Source organism: Hypanus sabinus, unplaced genomic scaffold (genome assembly GCF_030144855.1).
Source record: "Hypanus sabinus isolate sHypSab1 unplaced genomic scaffold, sHypSab1.hap1 scaffold_358, whole genome shotgun sequence".
Lineage (NCBI taxonomy): Eukaryota > Metazoa > Chordata > Chondrichthyes > Myliobatiformes > Dasyatidae > Hypanus > Hypanus sabinus.
In genome coordinates this window covers 112,283-127,352 of record NW_026781256.1, presented here as the reverse complement: position 1 = coordinate 127,352, position 15,070 = coordinate 112,283, and the positions used below count along the sequence as shown (strand labels likewise).

Sequence of the window (15,070 nt, the reverse complement as noted above, 5' to 3'; positions counted from 1 at the left end):
CCTGTGGGATCTCCCTACCAAAGTCCCCCTTCTCTCCTGTGGGATCTCTCTCCCACATTCCCATTCCTACCGTGGGATCTCTCATCCCCGTCCCACATCCACCTGTGGGATCTCTCTGCCCCATCTCCCTTCCTCCTGTGGGATCTATCTTCACCGTCCCCCTTCTTCCTGTGGGATCTCTCTGCCCCGTACCCCTTCCCCGCTGTGGGATCCCCCTCCCCCGTCCACCTTCCCCACTGTGGGATCCCCCTCCCCTTCCCCCTTCCCCATTTTCGGATCCCGTCCCTCTTCCCCCCTGTGGGATCTCCCTCCCGTGTCCCCCTTCACCCCTGTGGAATCCCTCTCCACAGTCCCCCATCCCCCTGTGGGATCTGAACCCCGTGTCCCCCTTCCTCCTGTGGGATCTCCCTCCCACGTCCCCCTTCCTCCTGTGGGAACTCTCTGCCACGTCCCCCGTCCAGCTGTGGGATCTCCCACCCCCGACCCCTTTACTCCCGTGGGATCCCCCTCCCTCATTCCCCTGTGGGATCTCTCTGCCACTTTCCCCCTTCCCTCCTGTGGGATCTCTCTCCCCCTTTCCACCTGCGTGCTCTTCGTGCCCCGTCCACCTTACCCCCTGTGGGATCTGCCTCTCCTGTCCCCCTTCCTCCTGTGATATCTCACTGCCACATCCCCCTTCCTACCGTGGGATCTCTCTTCCCCGTCCCCAATCCTCCTGTGGGATCTCTCTGCCCCGTCCCCCTTCCCCCCTGTGGGATCCCCCTCCCACGTCCACCTTCCCCCCGTGGGATATCCCTCCCCCTTTCCCCTTTCCCATTTTGTGATCCCCGTCCCCAATCACCCCTGTTGAATCCATCTCTACTGTCCCCCTTCCCCCTGTGGGATCTTGCTCCCCCGTCCCACATCCTCCTGTGGGATCTCTCTGCCCCGTCCCCCTTCCTCCTGTGGGATCTCTCTGCACCGTCCACCTTCCCCCCGTGGGATATTCCTCCCCCTTTCCCCTTTCCCGTTTTGTCTTCCCCGTCCCCAATCACCCCTGTGGAATCCATCTCTACTGTCCCCCTTCCCCCTGTGGGATCTTGCTCCCCCGTCCCACTTCCCCCCTCTGGTTTCTCCCTCCCGCCTCCCCATTCCCCCCTGTGGGATCTCCCTCCTGTGTCCCCCTTCACCCATGTGGAATCCCTCTCCCCCGTCCCAATCCCCGTGTGGGATCTGACTCCAGTGTCCCCCTTCCTCCTGTGGGATCGTCCTCCCATGTCCCCCTTCCTCCTGTGGGATCTCCCTCCCCCGTCCCCCTTCCGACTGTGAGATCTTCCTCCCCCATCCCCATCCCCGTGTGGGATCTGACTCCCGTGTCCCCCTTCCTCCTGTGGGATCTCCATCCCCCGTCCCCCTTCCGACTGTGAGATCTTCCTCCCCCATCCCCCTTCCTCCTGTGGGATCACTCTCCCTCGTCCCCCTTCCCCTTTTGGGATCTGACACCCTTGTCCCCCTTCCTCCTGTGATATCTCTCTGCCACATCCCCCTTCCTACCGTGGGATCTCTCTTCCCCATCCCCCATTCTCCTGTGGGATCTATCGTCCCCGTCCCCCAACATCCTGTGGGATCTCTCTGCCCCGTCACCCATCCTCCTGTGGGATCTCTCTGCCCCGTCTCCGTTCCTACCGTGGGATCTCTCGTCCCCGTCTCCCAACCTGCTGTGGGATCTCTTGTCCCCGTCCCCCAACCTCCTGTGGGATCTCTCTGCCCCGTCCCCCTTCCCCCATGTAGGATCCCCCTCCCCTTCCCCCTTTTGGGATCCCTGTCCCCCTTCCCCCCTGTGGGATCTCCCCCCAGTGTCCCCCTTCACCCCTGTGGAATCCCTCTCCAACGTCCCCCTTCCCCCTGTGGGATCTGACCCCCGAGCCCCCTGTTCACCTGTGGGATCGCCCTCCCACGTCCCCCTTCCTCCAGTGGGATCTCTCTGCCCTGTCCCCCGTCCACCTGTGGGTTCTCACTCCCCCGTCCCACTTCCTCCTGTGTGATCCCTCTCCCCCGTCCCCCTTCACCCTTTGGGATCCCTCTCCCCCGTCCCCCCTGTGGGATCTCTCTTCCCAGTCCCCCTTCCTCCTGTGGGATCTCTCTGCCCCGTCCCACTTCCCCCGTGTGGGATCCCCCTCCCCCGTCCACCTTCCCCCCTGTGGGATCCCCCTCCCCTTCCCCCTTCCACATTTTGGGATCCCCGTCCCCCTTCCCCCCCTGTGGGATCTCCCTCCCGTGTCCCCCTTCCCCCTGTGGGATCCTGCTCCCCCGTCCCTCTTCCTCCCTGTGGGTTCTCCCTCCCGCCTCCCCCTTCCACCGTGTGGGATCCCCTTCCCCGTCCACCAACCCCCCTGTGGGATCCCTCTCCCCCGCCCCCCTTCCTCCAGTGGGATCACCCTCCCCCGTCACCCTTCCTCCTTAGGGATCTCTCTTCTCAGTCCCCCTTCCTCCTGTGGGATCTCTCTTCCCCGTCCCCCTTCCTCTTGTGGCAACTTCCTCCCCCGTGCCCTTCCTCCTGTGGTATCTCCCTCCCCCGTCCCCCTTCCTCCTGTGGGATCCCCCTCCCCCGTCCCCCTTTCTCCTGTGGTATCTCACCCCCCCCCGTCCCCCTTCCTCCTGTGGTAAATCCCTCCCCCATCCCCCTTCCTGTGGGATCTCTCTGCTCCGTCCCCCTTCCTCCTGTCGGATCTACCTCCCCCGTCCCCCTTCACCCCTGTGGGATCACTCTTCCCCATCTCACTTCCCGCTTTTGGGACCCCCTTCCCCCCAGTGGAATCTCCCTCCCGCGTCCCTCTTCACCCCTGTGGGATCCCTCTCCACTCTCCCCTTCCCCCTGTGGGATCTCATTCTCCCGTCCACCTTCCCCCCTGTGGGATCTCCCTCCCGTGTCCCCCTTCACCCTTGTGGGATCTCGCTCCCCCGTCCCCTTCCGCCCTGTGGGATCTCTCTCCCCCGTCCCCTTCCCCCCTGTGGGATCCCTCTCTACCGTCCTCATTCCCCCTGTGGGATCTCCCTCCCACGTCCCCCTTCTTCCTGTGGGATCTCTCTGCCCCGTCATCCGTCCACCTGTTGGATCTCTCTGCCACGTCCACCTTCCCCCTTTGGGATCTGACACCCTTGTCCCCCTTCCTCCTGTGATATCTCTCTGCCACATCCCCCTTCCTACCGTGGGATCTCTCTTCCCCGTCCCCCATTCTCCTGTGGGATCTATCGTCCCCGTCCCCCAACATCCTGTGGGATCTCTCTGCCCCGTCACTCATCCTCCTGTGGGATCTCTCTGCCCCGTCTCCGTTCCTACCGTGGGATCTCTCGTCCCCGTCTCCCAACCTGCTGTGGGATCTCTTGTCCCCGTCCCCCAACCTCCTGTGGGATCTCTCTGCCCCGTCCCCCTTCCCCCATGTAGGATCCCCCTCCCCTTCCCCCTTTTGGGATCCCTGTCCCCCTTCCCCCCTGTGGGATCTCCCCCCAGTGTCCCCCTCCCCCCACTGGGATCCCTCTCCGCCGTCCCCCAGCCCTCTGTGGGATCTGACCCCCGAGCCCCCTGTTCACCTGTGGGATCGCCCTCCCACGTCCCCCTTCCTCCAGTGGGATCTCTCTGCCCTGTCCCCCGTCCACCTGTGGGTTCTCACTCCCCCGTCCCACTTCCTCCTGTGTGATCCCTCTCCCCCGTCCCCCTTCACCCTTTGGGATCCCTCTCCCCCGTGGGATCTCTCTTCCCAGTCCCCCTTCCTCCTGTGGGATCTCTCTGCCCCGTCCCCCTTCCCCCATGTAGGATCCCCCTCCCCTTCCCCCTTTTGGGATCCCTGTCCCCCTTCCCCCCTGTGGGATCTCCCCCCAGTGTCCCCCTTCACCCCTGTGGAATCCCTCTCCAACGTCCCCCTTCCCCCTGTGGGTTCTACCTCCCGCCTCCCCCTCCCCCCACTGGGATCCCTCTCCACCGTCCCCCAGCCCTCTGTGGGATCTGACCCCCGAGCCCCCTGTTCACCTGTGGGATCGCCCTCCCACGTCCCCCTTCCTCCAGTGGGATCTCTCTGCCCTGTCCCCCGTCCACCTGTGGGTTCTCAATCCCCCGTCCCACTTCCTCCTGTGTGATCCCTCTCCCCCGTCCCCCTTCCCCCTTTGGGATCCCTCTCCCCCGTCCCCCCTGTGGGATCTCTCTTCCCAGTCCCCCTTCCTCCTGTGGGATCTCTCTGCCCCGTCCCACTTCCCCCGTGTGGGATCCCCCTCCCCCGTCCACCTTCCCCCCTGTGGGATCCCCCTCCCCTTCCCCCTTCCACATTTTGGGATCCCCGTCCCCCTTCCCCCCCTGTGGGATCTCCCTCCCGTGTCCCCCTTCACCCCTGTGGAATCCCTCTCCACAGTCCCCCTTCCCCCTGTGGGATCCTGCTCCCCCGTCCCTCTTCCTCCCTGTGGTATCTCCCTCCCCCGTTTCCCTTTCTCCTGTGGGATCTCTCTGCCCCGTCCCCCTTCCCCCTGTGGGATCCCCCTCCCCCGTCCCCCTTCCTCCTGTGGTATCTCCCTCCCCTGTCCCACTTTGTCCTGTGGGATCCCTCTCCCCCGTCCCCCTTCCCCCAGTGGGATCCCTCTCCCCCGTCCCCCTTCCCCCTGTGGGATCTCTCTTCCCAGTCCCCCTTCCTCCTGTGGGATCTCTCTGCCCCGTCCCAATTCCCCCGTGTGGGATCCCCCTCCGCCGTCCCCCTTCCCCCCTGTGGGTTCTCCCTCCCGTGTCCCCCTTCACCCCTGTGGGATCCCCTTCCCCGTCCACCTACCCCCCTGTGGGATCCCTCTCCCCCGCCCCCCTTCCTCCAGTGGGATCACCCTCCCCCGTCCCCCTTCCTCCTTAGGGATCTCTCTTCTCAGTCCCCCTTCCTCCTGTGGGATCTCTCTTCCCCGTCCCCCTTCCTCGTGTGGGATCTCTCTGCCCTGTCTCCCGTCCACCTGTGGGATCCCCCTCCCCCGTCCCCCTTCCTCTTGTGGCAACTTCCTCCCCCGTGCCCCTTTTTCCTTTGGGATCCCTCTCCCCGTCCCCCTTCCACCCTGTGGGATCCCTCTCCCCCGTCCTCCTGTGGGATCACCCTCCCCCGTCCCCCTTCCTCCTGTGGTATCTCACCCCCCGTCCCCCTTCCTCCTGTGGTAAATCCCTCCCCCATCCCCCTTCCTGTGGGATCTCTCTGCTCCGTCCCCCTTCCTCCTGTCGGATCTACCTCCCCCGTCCCCCTTCACCCCTGTGGGATCACTCTTCCCCATCTCACTTCCCGCTTTTGGGACCCCCTTCCCCCCAGTGGAATCTCCCTCCCGCGTCCCTCTTCACCCCTGTGGGATCCCTCTCCACTCTCCCCTTCCCCCTGTGGGATCTCATTCTCCCGTCCACCTTCCCCCCTGTGGGATCTCCCTCCCGTGTCCCCCTTCACCCTTGTGGGATCTCGCTCCCCCGTCCCCTTCCGCCCTGTGGGATCTCTCTCCCCCGTCCCCTTCCCCCCTGTGGGATCCCTCTCTACCGTCCTCATTCCCCCTGTGGGATCTCCCTCCCACGTCCCCCTTCTTCCTGTGGGATCTCTCTGCCCCGTCATCCGTCCACCTGTTGGATCTCTCTGCCACGTCCACCTTCCCCCTTTGGGATCTGACACCCTTGTCCCCCTTCCTCCTGTGATATCTCTCTGCCACATCCCCCTTCCTACCGTGGGATCTCTCTTCCCCGTCCCCCATTCTCCTGTGGGATCTATCGTCCCCGTCCCCCAACATCCTGTGGGATCTCTCTGCCCCGTCACTCATCCTCCTGTGGGATCTCTCTGCCCCGTCTCCGTTCCTACCGTGGGATCTCTCGTCCCCGTCTCCCAACCTGCTGTGGGATCTCTTGTCCCCGTCCCCCAACCTCCTGTGGGATCTCTCTGCCCCGTCCCCCTTCCCCCATGTAGGATCCCCCTCCCCTTCCCCCTTTTGGGATCCCTGTCCCCCTTCCCCCCTGTGGGATCTCCCCCCAGTGTCCCCCTCCCCCCACTGGGATCCCTCTCCGCCGTCCCCCAGCCCTCTGTGGGATCTGACCCCCGAGCCCCCTGTTCACCTGTGGGATCGCCCTCCCACGTCCCCCTTCCTCCAGTGGGATCTCTCTGCCCTGTCCCCCGTCCACCTGTGGGTTCTCACTCCCCCGTCCCACTTCCTCCTGTGTGATCCCTCTCCCCCGTCCCCCTTCACCCTTTGGGATCCCTCTCCCCCGTGGGATCTCTCTTCCCAGTCCCCCTTCCTCCTGTGGGATCTCTCTGCCCCGTCCCACTTCCCCCGTGTGGGATCCCCCTCCCCCGTCCACCTTCCCCCCTGTGGGATCCCCCTCCCCTTCCCCCTTCCACATTTTGGGATCCCCGTCCCCCTTCCCCCCCTGTGGGATCTCCCTCCCGTGTCCCCCTTCACCCCTGTGGAATCCCTCTCCACAGTCCCCCTTCCCCCTGTGGGATCCTGCTCCCCCGTCCCTCTTCCTCCCTGTGGGTTCTCCCTCCCGCCTCCCCCTTCCACCGTGTGGGATCCCCTTCCCCGTCCACCAAGCCCCCTGTGGGATCCCTCTCCCCCGCCCCCCTTCCTCCAGTGGGATCACCCTCCCCCGTCCCCCTTCTCCTTAGGGATCTCTCTTCCCAGTCCCCCTTCCTCCTGTGGGATCACTCCTCCCCGTCCCCCTTCCTCGTGTGGGATATCTCTGCCCTGTCTCCCGTCCACCGGTGGGATCCCCCTCCCCCGTCCCCCTTCCTCTTGTGGCAACTTCCTCCCCCGTGCCCCTTTTTCCTTTGCGATCCCTCTCCCCTTCCCCCTTCCACCCTGTGGGATCCCTCTCCCCCGTCCTCCTGTGGGATCCCCCTCCCCCGTCCCCCTTCCTCCTGTGGTATCTCCCTCCCCCGTTTCCCTTTCTCCTGTGGGATCTCTCTGCCCCGTCCCCCTTCCCCCTGTGGGATCCCCCTCCCCCGTCCCCCTTCCTCCTGTGGTATCTCCCTCCCCTGTCCCACTTCCTCCTGTGGGATCCCTCTCCCCCGTCCCCCTTCCCCCAGTGGGATCCCTCTCCCCAGTCCCCCTTCCCCCTGTGGGATCTCTCTTCCCAGTCCCCCTTCTTCCTGTGGGATCTCTCTGTCCCGTCCCACTTCCCCCGTGTGGGATCCCCCTCCGCCGTCCACCTTCCCCCCTGTGGGATCCCCCTCCCCTTCCCCCTTCCACATTTTGGGATCCCCGTCCCCCTTCCCCCCTGTGGGTTCTCCCTCCCGTGTCCCCCTTCACCCCTGTGGAATCCCGCTCCACAGTCCCCCTTCCCCCTGTGGGATCCTGCTCCCCCGTCCCTCTTCCTCCCTGTGGGTTCTCCCTCCCGCCTCCCCCTTCCACCGTGTGGGATCCCCTTCCCCGTCCACCTACCCCCCTGTGGGATCCCTCTCCCCCGCCCCCCTTCCTCCAGTGGGATCACCCTCCCCCGTCCCCCTTCCTCCTTAGGGATCTCTCTTCCCAGTCCCCCTTCCTCCTGTGGGATCTCTCTTCCCCGTCCCCCTTCCTCGTGTGGGATCTCTCTGCCCTGTCTCCCGTCCACCTGTGGGATCCCCCTCCCCCGTCCCCCTTCCTCTTGTGGCAACTTCCTCCCCCGTGCCCCTTTTTCCTTTGGGATCCCTCTCCCCGTCCCCCTTCCACCCTGTGGGATCCCTCTCCCCCGTCCTCCTGTGGGATCACCCTCCCCCGAAACCCTTCCTCGTCGGATCTACCTCCCGCGTCCCCCTTTCTCCTGTGGTATCTCCCTCCCCCGTCCCCCTTCCTCCTGTGGGATCCCCCTCCCCCGTCCCCCTTCCTCCTGTTGTATCTCCCTCCCCCGTCCCCCTTTCTCCTGTGGGATCCCTCTACCCCGTTCCCCTTTCTCCTGTGGGATCTCTCTGCCCCGTCCCCCTTCCCCCTGTGGGATCCCCCTCCCCCGTCCCCCTTCCTCCTGTGGGATCCCTCTACCCCGTTCCCCTTTCTCCTGTGGGATCTCTGCCCCGTCCCCCTTCCCCCTGTGGGATCCCCCTCCCCCGTCCCCCTTTCTCCTGTGGGATCTCTCTGACCTATCCCCCTTCCTCCTGTGGTATCTCCCTCCCCCGTGCCCCTTCCTCCTGTGGGATTTCTCTTCCTCATCCCCCTTCCTCGTGTGGGATCTCTCTGACCCATCCCCCTTCCTCTTGTGGGATTTCTCTTCCTCATCCCCCTCCTCTACTGGGATCTTTCTTCCACATCCGCTTCCTTCTGTGTCTTTCCATCCTTTACCTTAGGTGATGTCTCTTCCTCCATCTCCCATCGACATTTCCCGATTCTCAAATCTTCCTCACTGTTTGACTTCTCCCCTTCACACCTGCCCTTTCCGACTGTCTCACGTCAGGAACACTTTTCTAACCATTCGGGAATGAGAGAGAATATGTGGAGTTTACAGGGTCACACCGACAGACGAAATTACTGACATTCGGTGAATTCATTGGAGCTGGGCAGTGAGGGACATTGACAGTGATGGGATCTACGATCAGTGAATTACTGAAGGGTTTAATGTTCCCTGAAATATCCGGGTGAGAGAAATGCCCTCAGACGGACGATTTTAATCACAATGTTCATCAATTTGTCTGTTTGTGTTTAGCCTGAACGATAATAAACTGGGGGATTCAGGAGTGAAACTGGTGTCTGCGGCTCTGAGGAACCCGGAGTGTAAAATACAGAGACTGTGGTAAGTACCAGACTGTGGGAGATTGTGTTTACAGTCACTGGGTGTCTGACACTGAACATTAATGTGATCAGTAATTGTGTTACTGATAAACACTGGGGATTTGTACCATCTCCTGTTTCTCTGTGTCCTTCACCCTCACTCTCTCTCATCTCCAGGCTGGGGAATGTCGGTCTCACAGATTCTGGTGTCGAGGATCTCGCCTCCGTTCTCAATACAAAACCATCACTGACGGATCTGGACCTGAGTTTTAATAAACTGGGAGATTCAGGAGTGAAACTGGTGTCTGCGGCTCTGAGGAACCCTGAGTGTAAAATACAGACACTGTGGTAAGTACCAGACTGTGGGAGATTGTGTTTACAGTCACTGGGTGTCTGACACTGAACATTAATGTGATCAGTAATTGTGTTACTGATAAACACTGGGGATTTGTACCGTCTCCTGTCTCTATGTGTCCTTCACCCTCACTCTCTCTCATATCCAGGCTGTACAAAGTCGGTCTCACAGATTCTGGTGCCGAGGATCTCGTCTCCGCTCTCAGTACAAAACCATCACTGACGGGGCTGAACCTGAGTGAAAATAAACTGGGAGATTCAGGTGTGAAACTGGTGTCTGCGGCTCTGAGGAACCCGGAGTGTAAAATACAGAGACTGGAGTAAGTACCAGACTGTGGGAGATTGTGTTTACAGTCACTGGGTGTCTGACACTGAACATCAATGTGATCAGTAATGGTGTTACTGATAAACACTGGGGATTTGTACCGTCTCCTGTCTCTCTCTCTCTGTCCTTCACCCTCACTCTCTCTCTCTCTCTGTCCTTCACCCTCACTCTCTCTCATCTCCAGGCTGTACAATGTCGGTCTCACAGATTCTGGTGCCGAGGATCTCGTCTCCGGTCTCAGTACAAACCCATCACTGACGGGGCTGAACCTAAGTGGTAATAAACTGGGAGATTCAGGAGTGAAACTGGTGTCTGCGGCTCTGAGGAACCCGGAGTGTAAAATACAGAGACTGGGGTAAGTACCAGACTGTGGGGGATTGTGTTTACAGTCACTGGGTGTCTGACACTGAACATTAATGTGATCAGTAATTGTGTTACTGATAAACACTGGGGATTTGTACCGTCTCCTGTCTCTCTGTGTCCTTCACCCTCACTCTCTCTCATCTCCAGGTTGAACCGTGTCGGTCTCACAGATTCTGGTGCCGAGGATCTCGTCTCCGCTCTCAGTACAAAACCATCACTGACGGATCTGGACCTGAGATCAAACTCTCTGACAGACCGATCTGTCCCCGCTCTCCGCCGCCTCATACTGACCCTCCCGAGTCTGGAGCGGATCCGGTGAGTGTTTGTGTTAATGTTCAATGTGATAAAATGTCAGCGGATCCGCGGGTTTTCTGGTGATATTTGTCTGTGAGTGTTGTTGAAACATTAACCCCGGTCCCCTGTTACTGACACTGTTGTGTGATCTGTTTATTTCATCTTTATTCTCCCATCTGTTTCAGGCTGGGTATGAATCGGTTCAGTGAGACCGGGATGAAGGAACTGAGATCTCTACAGGGAGTCAGACCCGGACTGAGAGTAGATCTGTGAACATCTGAATGTGGGGAATCGGTTCAGTGAGACCGGGAGAAGGAACTGAGATCTCTACAGGAACCCAGACCCGGACTGATGGTGGATCTGTGAACATCTGAATGTGGAGAATCGGTTCAGTGAGACCGGGATGAAGGAACTGAGATCTCTACAGGAACCCAGACCCGGACTGATGGTGGATCTGTGAACATCTGAATGTGGGGAATCGGTTCAGTGAGACCGGGATGAAGGAACTGAGATCTCTACAGGAACCCAGACCCGGACTGATGGTGGATCTGTGAACATCTGAATGTGGGGAATCGGTTCAGTGAGACCGGGATGAAGGAACTGAGATCTCTACAGGAACCCAGACCCGGACTGATGGTGGATCTGTGGGTTGGGGACATTTGGCCGACTCCCCGCCCTCCCCTTTAACTCCCGCCCTTACCTTTAACGGCCGCGCGCCGGGACTGATTCCCAATGGTTTTAACGGAACCGGCTCGGGCCTCGCGCTGTGTGCGTCGCTCGCAGCGGTCCCGCAGTGACGTGTTTCCGCCTGCTGTCCGGCGAGGCAGCATCCGCCGGAAGTGCGTGGAGGAGACTCCCCACGTGACTCCCCGGGGAATTACCCGGACAGGAAGAGCCCGGGGTCCGGGGCTCAGTCTGGGACACCGGTGTCCCGGGGTGGGGGGGATGATCCCGGGAGAGAATCCTTTTGCCCCCTTTGCTGAGGACGGAGGATTCGGCAGCCTGGCCGATATAATGATGTTAAATGGACAAATCCCTCGGCAGTGACCCTGGATCTGCAGCGATCCCGGTCACGGCCCCGAAGTGTGATTTTATAATCAGTTTTATAATTTTATAATCAGTTCCCCGATGCAGAGTGACGGTGAGAAACGGGACTGGTTATTATTCAACCGGTCACCCCTTGTCGCCGGTCAGTTAATTGTGTGTGACTGTCAGCAGATTATTTATTACCGCACGTTAGCAGCTCACACATTGTTTCATTGATATTTCTCATAAAAATCAATAAACCACTATCTTCCTGTCTTTTGTCGGACTCGAGTTTTATTTGAAGTTTCTATTGCCCTCCACACCCTGTGCACTGCAACAGTGGGTCGGAGCTCCTCACACTGACACAGTAGCGTCTCAGCTCCAGGCTGAGGGAGGTTGGACAAGCAGAGTCTTGGAGCCCCGGATCTCATCTCCACCAAAGCCCATTTCTGGCAAATTGACCCCCGCAGTTAAAATCGACGTGAATCCACTGAGGTCCCGAGTAAGAGACTGAAGGGGGTGGAAAACCGGCGTCAGACACAGAGTGAATCTCCCTCCACACCGTCCCATCAGACACTCCCGGTGTCAGACACAGAGTGAATCTCCCTCCACACCGTCCCATCACACACTCCCGGGGTCTGACACAGAGTGAATCTCCCTCCACACCGTCCCATCACACTCTCCCGGGGTCAGACTCAGAGTGAATCTCCCTCCACACCGTCCCGTCACACACTCCCGGGGTCAGACACAGAGTGAATCACCCTCCTCACCGTCCCATCACACACTCCCGGGGTCTGACACAGAGTGAATATCCCTCCACACCGTCCCATCACACTCTCCCGGGGTCAGACTCAGAGTGAATCTCCCTCCACACCGTCCCATCACACTCTCCCGGGGTCAGACTCAGAGTGAATCTCCCTCCACACCGTCCCATCAAACAATTCCGGGGTCAGACACAGAGTGAATCTCCCTCCGCACCGTCCCATCACACAATCCCGGGGTCAGAAAGAGAGTGAATCTCCCTCCACACCGTCCCATCACACTCTCCCGGGGACAGACTCAGAGTGAATCTCCCTCCACACCGTCCCATCACACACTCCCGGGGTCTGACACAGAGTGAATCTCCCTCCACACCGTCCCATCACACACTCCCGGGGTCAGACAGAGTGAATCTCCCTCCGCACCGTCCAATCACACACTCCCGGGGTCAGACAGAGAGTGAATCTCCCTCCACACCGTCCCATCACACTCTCCCGGGGTCAGACACAGAGTGAGTCTCCCTCCACACCGTTCCATCAAACAATCCCGGGGTCAGACACAGGGTGAATCTCCCTCTGCACCGTCCCATCGCACACTCCCGGGGTCAGACAGAGAATGAATCTCCCTCCACACCGTCCCATCACACTCTCCCGGGGTCAGACTCAGAGTGAATCTCCCTCCACACCGTCCCATCACACACTCCCGGGGTCAGACACAGAGTGAATCTCACTCCACACCGTCCCCTCACACACTCCCGGGGTCAGACACAGAGTGAATCTCCCTCCACACCATCCCATCACACACTCCCGGGGTCAGACACAGAGTGAATCTCCCTCCACACCATCCCATCACACTCTCCCGGGGTCAGACACAGAGGGAAACTCACTCCACACCGTCCCCTCACACACTCCCGGGATCAGACACAGAGTGAATCTCCCTCCACCCCATCCCATCACACACTCCCGGGGTCAGACACAGAGTGAATCTCCCTCCACACCATCCCATCACACACTCCCGGGGTCAGACACAGAGTGAATCTCCTTTTACACCATCCCATCACACACTCCCGGGGTCAGACACAGAGTTAATCTCCCTCCACACCATCCCATCACACTCTCCCGGGGTCAGACACAGAGTGAATCTCCCACCACACCGTCCCCTCACACACTCCTGGGGTCAGACACAGAGTGAATCTCCCTCCACACCGTCCCATCACACTCTCTCGGGGTCAGACACAGAGTGAAACTCCCTTTACACCGTCCAATCACACACTCCCGGGGTCAGACACAGAGTGAATCTCCCTCCACACCATCCCATCACACACTCCCGGGGTCAGACACAGAGTGAATCTCCCTCCACACCATCCCATCACACACTCCCGGGGTCAGACACAGAGTGAATCTCCCTTTACACCATCCCATCACTCACTTCCGGGGTCAGACACAGAGTTAATCTCCCTCCACACCATCCCATCACACTCTCCCGGGGTCAGACACAGAGTGAATCTCCCACCACACCGTCCCCTCACACACTCCCGGGGTCAGACACAGAGTGAATCTCCCTCCACACCATCCCATCACACACTCCCGGGGTCAGACACTGAGTGAATCTCCCTTTACACCATCCCATCACTCACTTCCGGGGTCAGACACAGAGTTAATCTCCCTCCACACCATCCCATCACACTCTCCCGGGGTCAGACACAGAGTGAATCTCCCACCACACCGTCCCCTCACACACTCCCGGGGTCAGACACAGAGTGAATCTCCCTCCACACCGTCCCATCGCACACTCCCGGGGTCAGACGCAGAGTGACTCTCCCTCCGCACTGTCCCATCACACACTCTCGGGGTCAGACACATAGTGAATCTCTCTCCACACCGTCCCATCACACACTCCCAGCATCAGACACAGAGTGAATCTCCCTCCACACCATCCCATCACACACACCCGGGGTCAGACGCAGAGCGAATCGCCCTACACACCGTCTCATCAGACACTCCCGGTGTCAGACACAGAGTGAATCTCCCTCCACACCGTCCCATCACACACTCCCGGGGTCAGACACAGAGTGAAGCTCCCTCCACACCGTCCGATCACACACTCCCGGGGTCAGACACAGAGTGAAGCTCCCTCCACACCGTCCCATCACACACTCCCGGGGTCAGACACAGAGTGAATCTCCCTCCACACCGTCCCATCACACAATCCCGGGTTCAGACACAGAGTGAATCTCCCTCCACACCATCCCATCACACACACCCGGGGTCAGACGCAGAGCGAATCGCCCTCCACACCGTCCCATCAGACACTCCCGGTGTCAGACACAGAGTGAATCTCCCTCCACACCGTCCCATCACACAATCCCGGGGTCAGACACAGAGTGAATCTCCCTCCACACCATCCCATCACACACACCCGGGGTCAGACACAGAGTGAATCTCCCTCCACACCGTCCCATCACACACTCCCAGGGTCAGACACAGAGTGAATCTCCCTCCACACCGTCCGAACACACACTCCCGGGGTCAGACACAGAGTGAATCTCCCTCCACACCGTCCCATCACACAATCCCGGGGTCAGACACAGAGTGAATCTCCCTCCACACCGTCCCATCACACACTCCCAGGGTCAGACACAGAGTGAATCTCCCTCCACACCGTCCGATCACACACTCCCGGGTTCAGACACAGAGTGAAGCTCCCTCCTCACCTGCCATCTGAAGGCTTGTTCATGAAGCCCCACCTCATGACGGTCGGAAACCCGGCCCCTCCCTGACCCCTCAGCCCGGACGTCTTCACCTCCCCGAGGATCCAGTCCGCCCCCTTCAGCAGGATCTCCTTCGTCTTGTACCAGTCGCCCCGCCGTAGCGCTCCCTTCAGCCTGGGGGGACAAGAGTGGAGGGGAGCGGGAAGAAGGTGAAAAGAGTGAGGGGATTGAAAAAGATTTATGTCCTGTTATCACCCTGATAGCGAGGGAGTGCCCCCAATTTCCTGTGAGTTATGCAGCGACCGAATTTCCCTGGCAGATCAGGGAGTGCTGACATTCACGTCCCAGATGGAGGCAACTCAGAATTGATAACCCTTCGCCTTGGGGGCTTCAGAAAAGTCACCCCCTCCCGTTAAGTACGGGGGCATCACAAGTTCCCCCGCCCTTAAAAAATGAGCAGCCAGAAAGATCCATTACTCAAACAGGGGACATCCGCAACTACGCCAACCCCTCTGTCTGGGGACGTCCACAAATTC

At 60.2% G+C, this 15,070-nt stretch overlaps 1 protein-coding gene across 5 annotated transcripts in view; it reads left to right on the top strand.

The window, feature by feature from the left end:
• Positions 1-11,329, top strand: part of LOC132388592 (NACHT, LRR and PYD domains-containing protein 12-like) — a 52,628-nt gene extending 41,299 nt beyond the window's left edge. For 2 of the 5 annotated variants that reach the window (XM_059960962.1, XM_059960966.1), the window contains 6 exons: positions 8,639-8,725; positions 8,881-9,051; positions 9,207-9,377; positions 9,567-9,737; positions 9,893-10,060; positions 10,225-11,329. In XM_059960962.1, coding sequence (XP_059816945.1) covers positions 8,639-8,725; positions 8,881-9,051; positions 9,207-9,377; positions 9,567-9,737; positions 9,893-10,060; positions 10,225-10,312 — 856 coding nt within the window. In that variant the 3' untranslated portion in view covers positions 10,313-11,329. The remainder of the gene's footprint in view (positions 1-8,638; positions 8,726-8,880; positions 9,052-9,206; positions 9,378-9,566; positions 9,738-9,892; positions 10,061-10,224) is intronic. The other 3 variants (XM_059960963.1, XM_059960965.1, XM_059960967.1) reach the window with 3 other exon arrangements.
• Positions 11,330-15,070: the final 3,741 nt, after the last annotated feature.